Raw genomic sequence first — 21,591 nt, forward strand, 5'->3', positions numbered from 1 at the left:
CCCCCCAATATTATACATCATAACTCGAGTTTTACAGTTTAACTATATCCAAAAATGTGTTTGCTGTTTTATTTAATCTTTTTATGGTCAAGTTCTCTCTAACTAAAACAAGATCAGAGTTAAATCAAGCAGTAGTGAAGATGAAGAATGAAAGGTTATTTCATGAGCCCCTCCTCACAGGCGGTCAGGTTGACAGTAGCCTCGTGCAGCAGTCCCAGCTGCAGTCAGAACAGATAGGAAAGCCTCATTAGATGAATATGGTTCATGTTAATGAGCCAGTCAATGTTATGTTATGTTATTTTCATTTATTATGCGCACCCCAACCAACTGTTACGTCAGCCCGGGGTGCAGCCCGAGTGGAGAAACGTCAAAACAAAACAAAAAACAGAGACTGAGACACACAAAGGAATCTAAACTAAACATTTAAGACTCACAATGAACACAAAAATCAAAAGTCATCTGCGGTAAAGAAGTGAGTTTTAAGCTGTGCTCTAAAAGAGTCCAAAGTGGTAGCGGACTTAATATTCAGAGGGAGCTTATTCCATAGCCTAGGTGCCATCACTGAGAAAGCACAGTCTCTCTAATAGATTCTGTTCGCTCATCAATGTCATAACCCTCCAATCTTTTGATCAAATGTGATATTCTAACATTTAACAATGCTTATTTAAATATAAAGAAAAGACAGAATCAACAGGAGAGTTTATTTCAAGTTTAATCATTCCAGCCTTCTTAAAGTCACTTTTTATCTCTACCGTAACGTTCACTGCGGTAGATTATGTAATTAAGGCGATGACGTCTTCTAAGGATTTAAGAGTCAGCCAATAGCACCGTTCCTTACTGAGGAGTTGGCAACAGTGATTCTACAAGTTGTTGTGGTCAAACACGAGTGACAGGCTCTTTGACTGACTTGCATTTAAACTGGTAGGATGTTTGGCAGGAAACAACTGTACTGTGAACGTATCCAACATGGGTGATAGTACAGATGGAAGGAATGGATCGTTTACTTTTAAAATGTGCGTCACAGAAAGAACAAGATTGCATCTTAAAAAAATTGGTTTCTTACCTTCTGTCTGTTTCGACAGCTCTGATGAACACAAAAAAATAATTTGTCTGAGCACAATCATTTTGAAGATATTTATTTGAGAAGATTAACGCAATAGATTTACTTTGAAAACAAATTTAATTTGAACATAATAGCAAATGTCTCCCTCAAGCATTAGTAAGTTCTACTTTAAAACAAATGACACATCAAATGTTAAGGCGGGGCGATTGATCGAAAAATAATTAAAACCAACATTTAGAGCTTTTATCCGACGGAAACTTATTTGTCAATTGCTTTGATTTCACGCCCTTGTAATGGTCTCTCTACTAATACACCATCCCCTTAAAATACAGTACTGATTGGGAAGTTACACCACAGGAAGCCAGGTGTTGAAAAGCATGAAGGCTGCCAGAAACCCAGCAGAAAAAGAAGTAGCAGCCAGTAACGTGTTGTTGTTTCTTTTTTGATATAAGCTCTAATCATAAGGGAAGTAAAAAAAAAATCCACATTAATGGATTATGGATTGAGGTGTCAAAATGTCTCGCAGACCAGTCAGTAAGCCACGCCCCTTCACACTTAAAATGTATTTAAACACTTCCTGTTGTGTTAGAGCAAAGTTGGCCCGCAGATTGTTTTTAAAGGCCCTCGACTGATTATAAAACTAAAATAAATGTATTATAAATGAGATTTGTTATTAGTGGTGTCAAATGATTCATTTTTAAAATCAGCACTTTTGAATTTGGAATGATCCTGATTAATCAAAAGTATTACTGTTTTTTTTTTTTTATAACTAGTATTACATGCGTGCATAATTTTAGTTAACTGAAACATCTCAATCATTTTTAAAAAAGACCCCAATATTTGGACACAATTGTATTGTTACAATAGATTATAATGTGCAGTCAAAATAAATTGTGTATATACATTTCTTGTAATTAATCACAATTGTTATTGACAACCCGAGTTATCACAAAAAGTATTACATACATTTGTTCGTCACCTATAACACAAAGCTAACATGGATCAGCTACTTGAGCATATATCGACGTACATTTGTTTACGTTTATTTACAAAAGTCATCAAAATGTTCCCTCAAGATGGCAAATGAAACCATATACCCCCCCCTCCCAACCCCCCCCCCCCTCCAACCCCCCACCACCCAAAAGTATCAGAATGTATCTTGAAAACATTTATATTGTTCAGTTTTTATCTTGAAGATGAACATCACCATTATTTTATTTTCAGACAGAGTCCAGTATAAACTTCATAAAGATTATATAGATTCACCCGGTCACAGCATTAGGTACACCAGCACACTGAGATCGACAGAAAGCTAAATCAAAAATATGCTTTTAGCAGCATTCATGTCATGGCATGTGATGACATGCCTCCTCTCACATATAAAAGGGCAGATCCGTGGGTTGCTACTGGACACAAGCAGGGACTTGATCACCCCGGCTGGGTCGCCTGGACAAGGGCGTCTGATGTTGCGAGACCCGAAACACCCGATGAATCCAGGATACATCACTGATGATGTGTCCAAGTTTCAGTCTGGCTAAGCCAGTGACTCCTAGGAAAGACTGGGTGGCAACCAAGAACAGTTTGGTCGACTACTGGAGAGACAGTTGGCAGTTCGGAAAGACAGCACCCGGGACATTATGGGTTAGCATCCCAGCTTGTATCTTTCGTGAGAAAGAACCCAAAATAAGCTACGGAAAGCCCTTCAGAGAAATACCCCCAGGAGATCCCAAGAGGGGGGGAGGATGAGATCTCCAATCGGACGGAACCAAGGTTAATGACCCCCGCAAACAAACTGACTACGAGTATGACATGTACTGTATCTGCCGCAAGCTGTGCAAAAATCAACGTGTCTTAAGAATCCATCAGGCCAGAAAGAAATGTTTGGAGCGGGAGAGCGAGGTTCAACGCACAGGTCCTGGACCTGGTGAGACGCAGGAGGAGCCCGGACAGGAGACACCCCACAGATCCCAGTCCCTCCACGCACCGGAGTCTCTCAATTCCAGCCGGGTAGTTCCACAGCAGCGGATTAGATGGCTCCAAGCAAACAGACGGAGCGAGTGGCTGCAGCCACAGCCAAAGGACATGTCGACAGCAGGCTCCAGGCAATGAGTACCATCATCGTCAGCTATGGCTCAGAAAGATTTGGACGGATGGAGAAGGGCAACACTGAGGCCACCCCCTACACCAGTGGTTCTCAAATGGGGGTACTTGAAGGTATGCCAAGGGGTACGTGAGATTTTTTTTAAATGTCTGTCAAAAAGAACTGTGAAAAGAAATGCAACAATGCAATATTCAGTGTTGACAGCTAGATTTTTTGTGGACATGTTCCATACATATTGATGTTAAAGATTTCTTTTTCTGTGAAGAAATGTTTAGAATTAAGTTCATGAATCCAGATGGATCTCTATTACAATCCCCAAAGAGGGCACTTTAAGTTGATGATTACTTATATGTGTAGAAATCTTTATTTATAATTGAATCACTTGTTTATTTTTCAACAAGTTTTTAGTTATTTTTATATCTTTTTTTCCAAATAGTTCAAGAAAGACCACAACAAATGAGCAATATTTTGCACTGTTATACAATTTAATAAATCAGAAACTGATGACATAGTGCTGTATTTTACTTTTGTATCCCTTTTTTTCCAACCAAAAATGCTTTGCTCTGATTAGGGGGTACTTGAATTAAAAAAAAATTCACAGGGTGTACATCACTGAAAAAAGGTTGAGAACCACTGCCCTACACCATGAACCACAGGGCCACTAAGATACACCAACTGCGCCAGGAGCTTCGAACCCTCAGGAAACTGTTCAAGAGACCTGATGAGGAGGACACACAACCTTTAGAAGAGCTGCGCAACATCCTGCGGAAGAAGCTGACAACTCTCCGCAGAGCAGAGTGGCACAGGAGGCGTGGAAGAGAGAGAGCTAGGAAGCGAGCAGCCTTCATTGCCAATCCCTTCCGATTTGCTTAACAGCTGCTCGGGGACCAGCGCAGTGGCCGGCTTGAGTGCCCAAGAGAGGAAGTGAATCGCTTCCTCCAGAATACCATGAGCGACCCATTGAGGGGACAAGATCTAGGACCCAACAGAGCGCTCATCAGCCCTGCGCCACCAAAGGCAGAGTTCCAGTTGACAGAGCCCAGTTTGAAGGAGGTTGAAGAGGTCATCAAGGCAGCCCGCTCAGCATCTTCCCCGGGCTCCAGTGGTGTACCTTACCCCATCTACTATTATTTGTATTTTTTATTTATTTTATAAAGAAATACAATCATGTGTGCTTACGGACTGTATCCCTGCAGACTGTATTGATCTATATTGATATATAATGTATAAATTGTGCTTTTTATGTTGGTTTAATTAAAAAAAAAAAAAAAAGTTTTTATTTTTTGTGCGGCCCGGTACCAATCGGTGGTTGGGGACCACTGTCCCAGTGCATCCAGGAGATGTATCTTTTAAGTAAGAAATGCCCAAATAGGTAATGAAGAAGTATTCACTAGTCTTTGTTTTTTTGGCAACAACTTGTGGTCACAATAATTACTTGTGTTAAGCAAGTTCAATGATGTGGACACGTTTGTTACTGGATACTTTCTAATACGCTTCTGTCCCGGAGACTTTGTATTTGTACGTTATATGGAACTATAATATTTGATATTTGTTTATATTAACAAATGTGCTGCTTTATTGTTCAATGATTACTATGTACACTGAACAAAAATATTAAAAAAACATGAACGCAACACTTTAGTTTTTGCTGCCTTTTTCACAAGTTGAACTCAAAGATGTAACACTTTTACTATACACACAAAATACCTATTCCTGTCACATATTGTTCACAAATCTGTGTTAGTGAGCATTTGTTCTTTGCCAAGATAATCCATCCCACCTCACAGGTGTGGCATATCAAGATACTAATTCAACAACATGATTATTGTGCAGGTGTGCCTTAGGTTGCCCACAATAAAAGGCCACGCTTACAATTACAAATAAAAATATGTAACACTTTATTTAAAAAACTGTATAAAAACACTATTTTGAATGTGTATGAAAATGTATGTACTATTGTTATGTAACATATTTTATACTGTTAACTCTCCCTTTTACGTTAACTTCATTTTTAAATAACAGTACACATTGTTAGATAGTATTTCATGTACTTGACTGAAAAACAAACTTATTTAAAATATCTAATTTATTAATGTTAGAATCATTTTAACAAGATTGTGTTACACACACAGCAATCATGTCACACGTTATATGTGTTGATATTGTTAGTCAACGTTTTGACAGTTTATTTCAAATCCTGCGGCTTTATTTGCTACTGCTGTTCTCACCAGCACACTTGTGTTTCTTACATTGGTACTTACAATATAATCTTTCACCACACACACTGCAACTCTACACTTTCTCTCCCGTGTGTGTTCTTATGTATACTTTCAACTCACCACTTTGTATGAAACCTTTACAACAGACTGAACATGGAAAATGTCTTCATCCAGTGTGTGTTCTTGAGTGCCTTTTCAAACTGTGACCATGTGTGAAACCTTTACCACATACTGAACAGATAAAAGGTTTTTCACCAGTGTGTATTCTTGTGTGTCTTGTCAAATGTGCCCTGTGGGTGAATCCTTTACTACAAATTGAGCACACGAATGGTTTTTCTCCAGTGTGTGTTCTCAAGTGTACGTTCAAATTGTGTTTTAGGACAAAATCTTTACCACATTCTGAGCAGGAAAAAAGTTTTTCTCTAGTGTGTATTCTCTTGTGTACTTTAAGATCACCATTTTGTACAAAACATTTACCACATTCTGAACATGGAAAAGGTTTTTCTCCAGTGTGTATTCTCATGTGTACTTTCAAATGTGGCTTTTGAGTAAAATATTTACTGCAGATTGAACAGGAAAAAGGTTTTTCTCCAGTGTGTATTCTCATGTGTACTTCCAGATTACCACGGTATTTAAAAGTTTTGTCACAGTGAGAACATTTAAAGCGTGTGTTGTCAGTGTGACATGTCTTATCATCTTTAGAGTCTTCATCATCAGTGTCAGAAGAGTGAGACGTTGTGTCGTCACTATCTGATAGTGGAGCTAAGAGCTTGTCCGCTTGTGATCCTCCACAGTGGTCTCCATCACCTTCTGTTGTCATGTGTTGAGTTGAGCTGCTGCTTGGAGGCTCCGCCTCTCTCTTCTCCTCACTTTCACCTTTGACCTCATCATCTTCACTCTTCACAATCACACCAATCACTGGGAACTCCTCCAAACATTCACGATGCTCTCCCTCCTGACTGATGCTGTGTTCCTCCTCTTCCACTTTAAAATGGGGGGTCATTGGGTACCCCTCTTCCACTTTAAAATGGGGGGTCATTGGGTACTCCTCTTCTTCTTTAAAATGGGGGGTCATTGGGTACTCCTCTTCCTTCTTAATGTGCAGGGTCTGTTGTGCATTGTCTTCCTCCTTAATGTGGGAGGTCTGTGGCTCCTCCTTCACCATCCTGAAGCTCCACTTCTGTTGCTCAGGGAGAGGATGTTCTTCACAGTTGTCTGCAGGAAACAAGAAGACAAGCATGTTTTAGAATCGTCCAGCTTTGCTCAGTCACACCTTGCATTCAGTACGTTTAAATGCACTTAAGAAAATAAAAGTAATTGTATGAATTGTCTTGCAATCTCAGTGACACACAAACACGCTGATTTTTATTCACAGGAAAAGAAAAATAAGCTGGGGCGGGAAAACTGTATTTTAAAAGTTTTCCTGGCCCGGTCAGCTGTTTTTAGACAAGTCACACGAGGAAGCTACGGAAGCTTTAAGAAGGCAGCAGGTAAAAAAACCTTTCTTACAAAGAAAAAAAAGATTTGTCTGAACATAAAACATTTGAACATAATGGACGATATGGTTTAAAATTGATTTTGCAATACATTTTTTCGGTAACACTTTAGTATGGGGAACACATATTCACCATTAAAGGCCTACTGAAATGAATTTTTTTTATTTAAACGGGGATAGCAGATCTATTCTATGTGTCATACTTGATCATTTCGCGATATTGCCATATTTTTGCTGAAAGGATTTAGTATAGAACAACGACGATAAAGATTGCAACTTTTGGTATCTGATAAAAAAAAGGCTTGCACCTACCGGAAGTAGCGTGACGTAGTCAGTTGAACATATACGCAAAGTTCCCTATTGTTTACAATGATGGCCGCATGAAGTGAGAGAGATTCGGACCGAGAAAGCGACAATTTCCCCATTAATTTGAGCGAGGATGAAAGATTTGTGGATGAGTAAAGTGCAAGTGAAGGACTAGTGGGGAGTTGAAGCTATTCAGATAGGGAAGATGCTGTGAGAGCCGGGGGTGACCTGATATTCAGCTGGGAATGACTACAACAGTAAATAAACACAAGACATATATATACTCTATTAGCCACAACACAACCAGGCTTATATTTAATATGCCACAAATTAATCCTGCATAAAAACACCTGCGTGTTTGTTATGCTAGCTCCTAGCTCCTCTGCTAGCTCCTAGCTCCATAGAACACGCCAATACAATTCAAACACCTGATCAACACACACAATCACTCAGCCCAAAAGACCGTTCACCTAACCCAAGGTTCATAAAGCTTATATATTTTTAAAAAGTTACGTACGTGACGCGCACATACGGTCAAGTTATCGAATGTTTAGCAGCCAAGGCTGCATACTCACGGTACCTGATATTCAGCTGGGAATGACTACAACAGTAAATAAACACAAGACATATATATACTCTATTAGCCACAACACAACCAGGCTTATATTTAATATGCCACAAATTAATCCTGCATAATAACACCTGCGTGTTTGTTATGCTAGCTCCTAGCTCCTCTGCTAGCTCCTAGCTCCATAGAACACGCCAATACAATTCAAACACCTGATCAACACACACAATCACTCAGCCCAAAAGACCGTTCACCTAACCCAAGGTTCATAAAGCTTATATATTTTTAAAAAGTTACGTACGTGACGCGCACTTACGGTACGGTACGTGTTATGCTAGCTCCTAGCTCCTCTGCTAGCTCCTAGCTCCATAGAACACGCCAATACAATTCAAACACATGATCAACACACACAATCACTCAGCCCAAAAGACCGTTCACCTAACCCAAGGTTCATAAAGCTTATATATTTTAAAAAAGTTACGTACATACGCAAAAAAAAGCCAAAGCTGCATACTCACAGTAGCACGTCTGCGTCTTTGTCATCCAAATCAAAGTAATCCTGGTAAGAGTCTGTGTTGTCCCAGTTCTCTACAGGCGTCTGTGTATCCAAATCAAAAGTCCTCCTGGTTAGAGTCTCTGTTATCCGAGTTCTTCCATCTTGACTGCATCTTTCGGGAATGTAAACAAAGAAGCGCCGGCTGTGTACTGTTGTGGCTGACTACGTTCGAAAAATACGTCCATTTCGCACCGACAACTTTCTTCTTTGCTTGCTTGGCTTCCTTCTCCATAATGCAATGAACATGATTGAAACAGATTCACGAACACAGATGTCCAGAATACTGTGGAATTATGAAATGAAAACAGAGCTTTTTCATATCGGCTTCAATGTGGAAGGCATACCCGTGTTCGCCGGGCTACGTCACACGCATACGTCATCCTCAGAGGCGTTTCGAACCGGAAGTTTAGCGGCAAATTTAAAATGTCACTTTATAAGTTAACCCGGCCGTATTGGCATGTGTTATAATGTTAAGATTTCATCATTGATATATAAACTATCAGACTGCGTGGTCGGTAGTAGTGGGTTTCAGTAGGCCTTTAATTAGTTGCTTATTAACATGCAAATAAGTAACATATTGGCTCTTAACTAGTCATTCTTAAGTACTTATTAATGCCTTATTCCGCATGGCCTTATTATACAACCAGTAAACCATTAACTAAGAGTCTTCCCTCAATTACCTCAGAATTATTGCTTATTAGTAACTCTAACCCTCAGCCTTATATGTTCCCCTAGTGTCCAAATAACTCTAAATTAAAGGCCTACTGAAATTATTTTTTTTTATTTAAACGGGAATAACAGATCCATTCTATGTGTCATACTTGATCATTTTGCGATATTGCCATATTTTTGCTGAAAGTATTTAGTAGAGAAAATCGACGATAAAGTTCGCAACTTTTGCTCGCTGATAAAAAAAAGCCTTGCCTGTACCGGAAGTAGCGTGACGTCACAGGAGCTAGTATTCCTCACAATTCCCCATTGTTTACAATGGAGCGAGAGAGATTCGGACCGAGAAAGTGACGATTACCCCATTAATTTGAGCGAGGATGAAAGATTCGTAGATGAGGAACGTTACAGTGAAGGACTTGAGAGGCAGTGATGGACGTATCTTTTTTCGCTCTGACCGTAACTTAGGTACAAGCTGGCTCATTGGATTCCACACTCTCTCCTTTTTCTATTGTAGATCACAGATTTGTATTTTATTTTATTTTATTTTATTTTTTATTTTTTTTACAGATTTGTATTTTAAACCACCTCAGATACTATATCCTCTTGAAAATGAGAGTCGAGAACGCAAAATTAACATTCACAGTGACTGAACATGTAAATACACGATTAATAATATTCAGCTTTGCAAAGCTAAAAAAAATAGAAGCTAACCTAGCTACGTAGCCAACGTGATAGCATCAGTCTCAAATGCAGATAAAAACTAAATTAAAAAAAACCCTGACTGGATGGATAGACAGAAGATAAAAAATACTATTAAACCATGAACATGTAAATACACGATTAATAATATTCAGCTTTGCGAAGCTAAAAAAATAGAAGCTAACCTAGCAACATAGCCAACGTGATAGCATCAGTCTCAAATGCAGATAGAAACTAAATTAAAAAAAAACCCTGACTGGATGGATAGACAGAAGATCAAAAATACTATTAAACCATGAACATGTAAATACACGATTAATAATATTCAGCTTTGCGAATCTAAAAAAAATAGAAGCTAACCTAGCAACATAGCCAACGTGATAGCATCAGTCTCAAATGCAGATAGAAACTAAATTTAAAAAAACCCTGACTGGATGGATAGACAGAAGATCAAAAATACTATTAAACCATGAACATGTAAATACACGATTAATAATATTCAGCTTGGCGAAGCTAAAAAAACAGAAGGTAACTTAGATGCGGCGGCGGGCGTACTCACGGTAGCGCGTCTGTTATCCTGCTCAAAACACAACACAACCTCCTGGTGTTGGTGTAGTCCGCCGCTCCACCGATCGCACCTACAACTTTCTTATTTGCAGTCTCCATTGTACTTTAAACAAATTGCAAAAGATTCACCAACACAGATGTCCAGAATACTGTGGAATTTTGTCGAAGAAAACAGAGGTATTTGAATTGGGTCCAAACACTTCCCTTGACCTCGTGACGTCACGCGCATATGTCATCATACCGCAACGTTTTCAAGCGGAAGTTTCCTGGGAAGTTTAAAATTGCACTTTATAAGTTAACCCGGCCGTATTGGCATGTGTTGCAATGTTAAGATTTCCTCATTAATATATAAACTATCAGACTGCGTGGTCGGTAGTAGTGGGTTTCAGTAGGCCTTTAAATCTTTGTTACTTTAATAAGCAACTAATTAATGGTGAATATGTTTCCCATACTAAAGTGTTACCATTATTTAATTTAAGATTACTAACAGAACCATTTTAAAACAGGCTACAAAAGCCTACTAATTTAGTTTAATTTAGAACTATGCAATACAATATTACATCATTTGCAGTATTATTTTCTCAAAACTATTATTAATCTACTTGCTAATTTACTGTTAATGGCTCTGTCTCGATAAAACTTCCTGTTGTAACATGGGTCTATCTACACTTCAGTTAAAATGGACTAAGCACGTATTCTCCTGTTTGATACTTTGCAATATTTGTGGGTGATACTAAAAATGTCGGTATGGACCAAATACAAAGTAGTTACAGGGGCAGTATTAGTCATACCAATGCTGATACTGATACTTCATCTTCTCAAAATCATTGGATGATTACATTTTTGATCACAATTATAATCAGACAAAAACACAGGATGTCGTTGCAGCCGCATTCTGTACCAACTGTAGTATTTTAATGCTAGACATAGGGAGACCTGAAAATAATACGTTACAGTAATCAAGACGAGACGTAACAGATGCACGAATAATGATCTCAGCGTCGCTGGTGGACAAAATGGGTCGAATTTTAGCGATATTACGGAGATGAAAGAAGGCTGTTTTAGTATCACTCTTAATGTGTGACTCAAACGAGAGAGTCGGGTCAAAGATGAAATGTTTGTGAGGGGCAGTAGGTCAGTAGGCTGTTAGGAGGAGGCGTCAGTAATGCTGTAGTCTTGTGAGAGCGTACGTGACGCGGGAAAAAAACAGTCAAGCGGATCACGAGCCTGTCAAACTATTCTGATTCATTCAGACATCCGCCAAAATAAACTAAGGCAAAAAAAAAGCAAACCTTAAAATATCAAAATCTGGTGGCGCTCGGAGGCTACATTGAAGAGTGCTTCGATCGTCTACTCAATCTAATAGACTATTCTGTTATTTATGATTTAAAAAACGCTGTTGTTTCATTATATGCTGAAAAGGCGTTTGATAGAGTGAGTTGGAATTTTCTTCTAGCTATTCTGCGGAAGTTTGGATTTGGAGACTCATTTATAGCATGGATCAAGGTTGTAAATACTGTAGTTTCCCTACAGCTTCAGTTAGAACGAACAGACAAATCTCTTCAAGGTTTCATTTTATGAGGGGCACTAGGCAAGGTTGTCCACTTTCTTCGTCACTGTTTGCTATATTCATTGAACCTCTTGCAACCGCAATTTGACAGCATGAAAATATTAAAGGCATCCACACTGCAACCGTTCATCATAAATAAGCCTTTATGCTGATGATGTATTACTTTTCCTACAAAATCCACATTCTTATCTTCGAGACAATCTCACTCATTGATAAATTCAGTTATATTTCAGATTAGTCCATCAACTGGTCCAAATCTAATATGTTACCTATTAATTTGGACTTTCAGAGCACCTCATTGATTCCACTGCACAAAGGGAACATTAAATATATCAATATTTCCTCCACATTGTCAGATCTGAATCGCTTGAATTACTCCCCAATCTTAAAATTGACACCTATTTGGAATAATCCTGATTTTCAGTTTAACAAGAAACCATTGAACTTTCCAACATGGTATGATAAGGGAGTCAGATGCCTTGGAGATATCATCAATGGAAACAGTTTTATCTCTTTTAAAGGTTTAATAACACAATATGCAATGAATCCTAACAAATTCCTAGAATATATACAAACCAAGTAAGGCTGCAGCTAACGATTATTTTTCTATCGATTAATCTATAGATTATTTGTTAGATTAATCGGTTAATCTATAGATTATTTTTTCGATTCATCTATAGATTATTTTTCCTTTTACCGATTATTTTTTATTTTATTTTATTTAAAATGAAGATGAAAAAATAAAAGTAGGCCAGTTTTTTCAAAAGGCATGGCTTTTATTTACAAAAAAAAAAAGTATGGCCACTCAGTCAACATTGACAACAACATAACAAAATATTCTGTAACAATGTAAACATTTAAAACTTTTAACATTTAACAAAATTAAAAGTAGCTTATTTGCTTTTTAATGTGCAAATATAAAAGTAAACATCCAGTGCAAATCTTAAGCATTTCAAAAGTAAAAGTATTGCTTATTTTGCTTTAAAATGTGCAAAAATAAAGATAAACATCCAATACAAAAAAGTGCAAAACGAAATATTCTGTAACACTGTAAACATTTCAACAAAAGTGAAAGTATTGCTTATTTGCTAAAATGTGCAAAAATAAAGATAAACATCAATACAAAAAAGTGCCAATCTAAATATTCTGGAGCACTGTAAACGTTAAGTATTGCTTTTAAAATGTGCAAAATAAACATCCAGTCCAACACAGTACACAATAACCAATTCTACTCATTCCAGTGAGTGACTAACAGTTGTAATGAAGAAAGGTTAGCATGTCTACTTGCTTTGCTTCTTTTCTTGTTTACAATATTCCCAGCAGCTGAAAATAGGTGCTCAGAAGGGGTCGATGTGGCTGGAACTGAGAGCTAATTAGCCTTCACCTCAAGCCAGGACTGCGAGTGAGCTGAGCTGCAGTTTAAGTTTCTAGTAGGTCAACGGGCTCATAGTGATGTTACTAGTAGTTGACTGGGAGGTGTTTATTATCATTTGGGGAGAGTCCGCTGCCTGATGCTCACCTGCTAAACACCTATCTGCTCCACGCTGAAGCGCTGACTACATGCGCTCTGAATACGCACTGCTGATTGGCTGATAATGCTTCGTGTGTACCAATCAGATGGTTGTGTGGGTGGGACAATGCTGCGTGTGTACCAATCAGATGGTTGTGTGGGTGGGACAATGCTGCGTGCTGAGACAGAGGCAGCCGCAGAAGGAGCAAAGCAACTTGTTAAGACTTTAGCAGCTAAAGTTAGCTTTAGCTTAGAAACTCGTTCGGTACACCCCCGTACCGAACCGAAAGCCCCGTACCGAAACGGTTCAATACAAAACACATAACGTTACACCCCTAGCAGATACAAATGACACATTCATGTTTTTGTGTAATGATGACAACGTATGCTAACGCGGACGATTGACAAGTTGATGGTTGATGGTTTTCTTTTCAAATGTTCGTTCATAGCCGTTGTGCTGCTATGATAGGCCATTTACGCTCGACACTGTGCATACAACAACATTATTAGGCTGTGTATTGAAATACTCCCACACTTTTGAAGACTTTTGGCGTGCGTTTTTCCCCTCACTCGCACAGTCTGCTTTGCGCTCCGCCATGACGGTAGTGTGACGTAATTATGCGACGCGTCGACGCACAAAAACGGCGTCGACGTATTTACATAACCGATGACGTCGACTACGTCGACGCGTCGTTTCAGCCTTAAAACCAAGTTGGTAATCAGCACAAGATTCAACAAAACAACATGGGAAAGTAATCCCACAACCGTTAAATTCTTAAAAATATCTGCCCTTAAAGCTTTATCCAAATGATATGCTTTATTATCAAGAATAGATAACACAATAGGTATCCCAACTTCCAAATGGTACTCAGATGTATCCACAAGCTGTTACCCATAATGCTGGAAACAAATGTGCCTAAATACTTCTCGTTTGATTAAGACTCCAAATTTACGGCTGATTCAGCTCGAAATACTTTACAGAATACATTACACCGGTCTAAGAATGTATAAAATGGGTTTAGCTGACTAACATTTATGTACACTGCTCAGCTAATAAGATAGATAACTACTTATATTCCGTCCTACATGTCTGTGTCTGTGATGTAAAAAAGTTGACAGATAGGTAACATGAAAATCCCAAGGAACAGGAAGAAGGAGTACAGGCCTTTTATCTTTAAGAAGCTTTAGTGGTTTTTCACAGAGAATACACTTTTCCTTCCTTTGCTCTTGTCTAATTGGTCATTTATTTCTTTTTTTCTCTTTTCCTTGTTTTTGTTTCGTTTTGTAAAACTGTATAGACACAAAATATATATCAAATAAACACTTCCAAGTAATTACATTTCCATACATGTCTGCTGCATAACATCTTTTCACACATACACACACAGCCCATACAATAGGTGAGGGTGGACCTACGTCACTTCCGCCTACCAATCCCCTAGCAACCGGGAATTCGTTGAAAACAAACCAGCTCACAGCGAACACAGCATTGACAGAAAAAGCATTTAATGAGCGTTGTGGCCTGGAAGTCGGCGTTAAATCATTCATTTACGCATTTTTACTTATTCGCATATCGTGTGAAAAAACGAAAATGTCTTATTAGCGTCAGACTCGTCTCAGTGAACTTTAAAGCTTCTCAGGCTTAGCTTAGCTTGCTAGTTAGCTTAGCTTTCTAGTTAGCTTAGCTTGCTAGTTAGCTTAGCCTGCGCGCTACTAAGAATGAGACGCGGAAGTTATCAACAACAAGATCAAGTGTTAGTGTATAAAATATTGAGAGATTTGAGGGCTACATGTATTGTTTAAGTACAACAAAGAAGAGTTTAAACAGAGAAGGGGGAGGTGGCAAAATAACCTAATAAGGAAAGTAATACCAATATTACGGGTAAATAATACTGGAATGTCCGGCAAAAAAACCCAAAAGAAAGCAGACTGACCCCTAGTAGCCTGGTCCTTGTAAGTTGTAGCCTTATGAAGGTGCAGTACAGCAGGAGAATCATGTACAAAATATATGTCTTTGTATTGAAGTCTTGCAGACAGCATTTTGCAACTGTCTTGAAAAGTTGATTAAATGGCAACATGAAAATTATAGGGTTTATTGTTTTTTAAAAACCCAACTGTTAAGTGCAAATTTAAACGAAACCGGTTTTCGAAAATAGCTAGCTAGGCTATAGACTATATAGCAGAGGTGTGGACTCGAGTCACATGACTTGGACTCGAGTCTCGAGTCATGAATTTGATGACTTTAGACTCGACTTGACAAAATGTAAAGAGACTTGCAACTCGACTTAGACTTTAACATCAATGACTTGTGACTTCACTTGGACTTGAGCCTTTTGACTTGACATGACTTGCTACTTTCCCCAAAACCTAAAGCTTAAAAAGTTATTTGGGAGCGCTCCGTATCTTTCATTTTGTACGTGTCTGTCTATCAGCGTGTGTGCTGCGTGTCAGCGTGTGTGCTCTCAGTACAACAGCCAATCAAATTAAATCTACATTGTTTTCATCACACAGCATTGATCCAATCAAATTGCAGGACAACCAATGAACAAGAGTTGTCAAACAACGCGCCAGTGAGAAAGATTTATACCAAAGTTGGTTTCGTTCGGATATAAAAACTACGACTTGGTCAACGAATTGCCGTATGCAAATCACGCAGTTCGAATATTACAGACGGAGACGCAACAACTTCCAACTTCGTTCGACATTTGAAGTTGCACAAAGAAGGGTAAGTTTTGAATGTAAGATAACGTTTATTGGCTAAGTAACATGACTTTTATTTGCTGTGTAGTTAAATCAGTGAGGCTGTAAACTCACTGCTAACGTCATAACCATAGACATCTTATAAGGGTACACAGCATCGAGCGCTACTGCCTACTGGCGCAGACGAGACGCGGGGCCGCCATCTTGGAGTGGTGATCCGCTCCACTCAGTGCAATTCATTTGGCAGGAGCAATGAACTGTCAACGCATTTAATTCATTTTACCTCACTGAATACCACTCATTTTCACGCGCTTTTGTGTCATACGTGTAGCTATGATAACGGACACATGTTTTATTATTCATAGGTTGCTAAACAGTAATAGAATATTCTTATACGCTATAAGTGACCAGACGTCCGAGATTAAAACTGGGAATATAATCCCAGAGATGGGGGAAAAAACGGTCAGCTATTTTTAAATTGAAGAAACAATATGATTACGTTATATATACATGCTACATAAACAATGTATGAATACATTAGATATCTATATATCTTATAGACCGTATCTCTGTTGCTGCAGCAGCAGAGAGTTTATTCTGTCGTGACACTTTGTATTGATATTTTGTATTACATTCTTCCCTTAAATGATCATGTTTACAGTGATTACTATATATGTATTTTTTATGTATGTCGCTTTGGATAAAAGCGTCTGCCAAATACTTAAACATATATAAACATCTGAAAGTCTTTATATCAGCTAAAACCACCAATCTGTTTCACTGGATTCAGAATAAAACCAAATTCTGTTTTACCCAACAATGTTAGTATTTGAATATTGTTACTTGAAGACTTATTCCTGGTTACAATTATACTGTTAAGAAAGTATTGTCTTATATTTTGCCTAAAATGAGAATGCATTATAATCAATGGCGGCTGGTGAATTTTGTTTTAGGTGGGGCAGAAAGTTTGTAAACCAAACCCCTGTAGGGGCGTCATCCTCCCCCAGAAGATTTATTTGTGATTTTCATATACAAATATTGAAGATCTTTGCTCCTTCTCAACTCTGTGGTAATGTTATTTTCATAAAATACAACCAATAGTACATTAATGTTAAATCTTACTTGTGAAAAGTAATCCCCCGATTCCTATTTTCAACAGTCCGCTCATTTGAGCAGGAAAACGCTGAACACCAGCCCGGCATCTTTGTTTTCTACCTGTCAACTGTCAGTTTAGGCTGCTCGCCGGCTCCTCATCACCACTTTAAGATGCAAATTGCTCGCGTCACAGCAACCAATATTGCGTCTACTTATAAGATGTTTATGGTTATAACGTCATTTCAAACACGGCAATATGTTGCGTCCACTGCAGTTTGCTACCTTATTCATACTTTTTGTCAAGTGATTTTTTAAGCAGGGTTGCATGAGGTACCTACACCTAACGTTACGTTAGTCAATGTATCACACACAGTAACATAACGTTAGACGGCGGTCAGCAGCACCGCGTATTTTAGCCACCTACAAAAAGACAAACATAGTCAAATAAAGGTCAGTTAAAATATATACTATATTAAGAATATGTGTACATATTGCATAGGGCCCTGACATGTAAAAAGTACAACTCTGTTCATTGTTATGTTCATGTATTTGTTATGTTTTTCATGTGTACGCACACATCAACACACATACAGTATGAGATGAGATCAATGAGATAAGGTAAGAACAGAATAGAAACTGCTGTGGAACTAGTTACAATGCAATATGCCATGGAAATACAATGTTAACACTTTTGTACAAATAAGTACAGTTGCACTTGTTTTTGCAAATGTGTTTATTCTGTAAAGGAATGAGTTAAATGTTTAAAATTGTTTAAACTATTAAAATGACTGGTTAATAGTGCTATTATGAATTGCAATGTCAGTACTATTTTCTTTCCTGCCATTTCAAATGCACTTGTTTTAATAAATAAATACAGCAGTTTAAAAGCATACACAATCTGTGTAAAAATATTAGTCTGTGGTCAAAAGGACTTGAAAGGACTCGAAACTCAAAATGCAGGACTTGTGACTTGACTTGAGACTTTCCAGTCTTGACTTTGGACTTGACTCGGGACTTGCCTGTCTTGACTCGGGACTTGACTCGAGACTTGAGGGCAAAGACTTGAGACACTTACTTGTGACTTGCAAAGCAATGACTTGGTCCCACCTCTGCTATACAGTATATACCGCATGTTATTTTTGTACAACAACAACTTCAGCTGTCGAACGTTATAAGGTACAAATTCAACAAGTACAACATTAGCACGGACAATATAGCCAAGTTGTGGTTAAGAAGGTGGATTTTTGTTCCTTATATTTACCAGAAACGAAGTGATCCGAACACACGACCCGGGACTTTGGGGGACTCCAGTGAGAACCGTCCTCATTTTTCCGGTGTAAAGCTGCGAGCCATTTGTCTCGTCTCTGTGGGCTTTTATCACGCTTTGGCAGAACAAAATACAACCTTTGTTTTCCCTGTTTCCAGTTGTGGGCTACATGTATTGTTTAAGTACAACAAAGAAAACAACACAGTTTTTCGGCATTTTGGAGGCAGAATGACGGGTTTAACCAGCGTAGGTCGACAGGTTAAAGAGTAATGGCAACGGTTTGTTTTTAACGCCAGTCTGGTTGCTATGGCTCGAAGAACCCGTATGTAGCTCAGTTGCCCGGATGTCGGCCCTCACCTATAGAGGCTTTGCAGTCACGTGGTTTTATCACGTGACTTTGTGTTACGCCGCCATCTTGCCGGTCAGCTCGTTCCTACGTGTTCGTACAGATTCAGTTTGATTTCTGCACTACTGCCAATCAGATATTTCATTGTATTGTGAGACTCGTAGTTTGAATAAGTTTGGGCCCTGGCTTTCAGATCACTCGGCCGCTCGATGAATATCTCGAAACAATCAATGACGCATGCACACTTGCTGAATTTAGAACGAAAGGACATTGGTAAACTCAGTCTAAGCTGCTCACGCTCAGGCCAAACCACTAGGGTTGGAACCAGTATACTATGCATGACATGGATGACATTTCTGAAACTCCTGGAAATACTAGCAGTGGAAACATCATATGTGTAAGCCAAGTACTGAAGGCACAGATTCAGCCTCAGTCTGAGTAATGTCACAAGAAATTGACTAAAAGGACTCAACTTCATATTTTGACTGAGATGAGGTGCAATGAAATTAAAAGTTGTCATCATAATCATGTATGATGGCAGACCAGTCAAAAACGTTACTTTGTCATCATTACCCTTGAAGAAGCTACATGCTAAGTAGCCGCAAGCTAAACAGGAGAGCAAGCTATCGTAGCACTGTACTATTTCTACATTTACACGCACACACAACGTCTACGTGACACTCATAAAACAGACGCAGGACTTACAGACAATGTTTCCAAGGCACTTCGTGGAAAGAAACAACAAACAGGAGCGCTGAAACACGTAAATACGTCTCGGGTGTAAACTATTGAGCGTCTGACTGCCACGCGGCTACTACCGGAAACTAGAGGAGGGAGCAACTCGCCTCCATGTACAGCGTTTCAAACTGTCCTTCAGTTCATCAAGTTCTGCACGCAGATTATTACACTCTGCAGTGAGGGAATCAATTGCTTCCCCAGTGATATCCGTCTGTGTGGCAGTAGTCACCATGCCTTCTTTTCGAATCTCAGCGTGCACCACATCTTCACCAGCGGGTAGTTGATCATTTTCACAAGGGACAGAATGGGAAATATTGACAAGTGCTGCTGCTGCTGCTGCTGCTGCCAATGCCCTCTCGCGGTCTCTCTTACGCTGCTTGAGATTTTGTCTTCTCTCAAAGATCTCCATTGAACATTTGAGTTTTCGTTTGTGAGGTGACTGGGTATGCTCAAATATACTTGGCTTATAGTCTGGGGATAGTGGATCTTCGCTTTTTGCACCTGAAACAATTAAACAATCACATTATTCATAATGACTGCCATAAGTAATTAAGCACGTTGTTGATGGGAATATACCCAGTTCAATTTGTTTTGTAATGGCATTTCATAACTTGACATATTAAAAAACTGAATAGAGTGAAATCATTCAGATACCTGTCTGTTTAAGTTGCTACCGTTTTTATTTTTTTCTGATTGGCTTGAAAACTTTACCAATAAAATGTTTAACCTTGTGCCAATGGCTTGAAAACTTTACCAATGTAGATTTTACCTTGTGCCAAATGAAGTAACAAAAAGCCTCTTGTTCAAAAATGCTTCATTAGAAAAAAATTGTTTCACAAGGTCCATCATCATTTTTTTTAAATTTCCTAATGCATTCACTCATGAGAATGAATTGTTCAATTCCAATATGAAGCTCAACATTTACATTGATAAAGTTTTCAAGCCAACCAGATTAGGCATCATGAAAAAATAAAAACGGTAACTAGCATCACACAGACAGAGGCGAGGGGGTGAACTGAAGAAATCATTCCATTCCCTGCCTTGCTGCTCTTGCTGCCTTTCTAAAAATGCACCCAGCATTTTCAACAATCATATTTGTATCATCCCATATTGTATTATTTCACATTTTGTGAAACAAATCAGGGGTGAATAGTTTGTTTACATACCTGATATGAAGTGTTCATTGCATATCCTTGTGTACATCGTAGGTTTCCATCGTTCACGACAAATCGCCGCGGTCCATTTATCGCGTTTTTGGATGTTTGCCGGGAATCTATAGAAGCTAAGATTTGGTTTATCGCCTCGTCTATTGCTACATCCACCAGCACAGCAGGTTTCCGACATTTCCAAGCTCAAATAGCAGCAGATATAACAAGAAAGCGTGTGTGAGTCGTTGACCGGCACTGAACTGGTGACCGGCAAGACGGCCGCCAAGCTAATGTCACGTGGATGATGACGTCAGCTGCAAAGCCTCTATAGCATGTAAACAGTGCTCATAAACGTATGTAAATAGCCGTACACAGCCCGTGTAACATTCAAAGCCACACATGAATAAGATTTACATTTGAAATGATTGCAAAAAACACGGGATAAGATACATTAAATACTATTACTGAGGAGGAGAGACACAAACATTTCACCCTCCCTTAGAGGAGTGAGCTAGCGAGCAAAGAAGCTACATGCTAAGTAGCCGCAAGCTAAACAGGAGAGCAAGCTATCGTAGCACTGTACTATTTCTACATTTACACGCACACACAACGTCTACGTGACACTCATAAAACAGACGCAGGACTTACAGACAATGTTTCCAAGGCACTTCGTGGAAAGAAACAACAAACAGGAGCGCTGAAACACGTAAATACGTCTCGGGTGTAAACTATTGAGCGTCTGACTGCCACGCGGCTACTACCGGAAACTAGAGGAGGGAGCAACTCGCCTTCAAAATAAAGGTCCATTCTCATTATCTGATAATGTTACGTCACAACTTACACTCGACCTGTCATGAGCCTTAGAGATTCCCATTCCCACCCCCCTCACTCTGTCTGTTGGTTGATCTCTCCGCAACTGATGTTGATATAAACAAGACATACCTCCTTATCAACGCATTAGGCATCGCCAAGAA

The 21,591-nt window shown here is 38.9% G+C and overlaps 1 protein-coding gene across 3 annotated transcripts; it reads right to left on the reverse strand.

Annotated features, from left to right (window-relative positions):
• Nucleotides 1-4,437: 4,437 nt before the first annotated feature.
• Nucleotides 4,438-21,338, reverse strand: LOC133653575 (oocyte zinc finger protein XlCOF19-like). 3 transcript variants are annotated; one of them, XM_062052999.1, is made up of 3 exons: nucleotides 20,636-21,338; nucleotides 19,441-19,970; nucleotides 4,438-6,598 (listed from the first exon to the last, which is right to left on the reverse strand). In XM_062052999.1, exon 3 carries the CDS (start codon nucleotides 6,546-6,548, stop codon nucleotides 5,550-5,552), a length of 999 nt encoding a protein of 332 aa, XP_061908983.1. In that variant the 5' UTR covers nucleotides 6,549-6,598; nucleotides 19,441-19,970; nucleotides 20,636-21,338; the 3' UTR covers nucleotides 4,438-5,549. The 3 variants fall into 3 exon arrangements, with proteins under 3 accessions (XP_061908983.1, XP_061908982.1, XP_061908984.1); XM_062052998.1 differs by having other exon boundaries at nucleotides 19,437-19,970; nucleotides 20,636-21,336; XM_062053000.1 differs by lacking the exons at nucleotides 19,441-19,970; nucleotides 20,636-21,338 and adding an exon at nucleotides 10,236-10,287.
• Between the last annotated feature and the right edge of the window lie 253 nt (nucleotides 21,339-21,591).

This window comes from Entelurus aequoreus, linkage group LG07 (assembly GCF_033978785.1).
Source record: "Entelurus aequoreus isolate RoL-2023_Sb linkage group LG07, RoL_Eaeq_v1.1, whole genome shotgun sequence".
NCBI lineage: Eukaryota > Metazoa > Chordata > Actinopteri > Syngnathiformes > Syngnathidae > Entelurus > Entelurus aequoreus.

Bases quoted from the DNA above. Each gene is read 5' to 3' on its own strand.
- LOC133653575 (XM_062052999.1), bottom strand. From the start codon at position 6,548: ATGGTGAAGGAGGAGCCACAGACCTCCCACATTAAGGAGGAAGACAAT.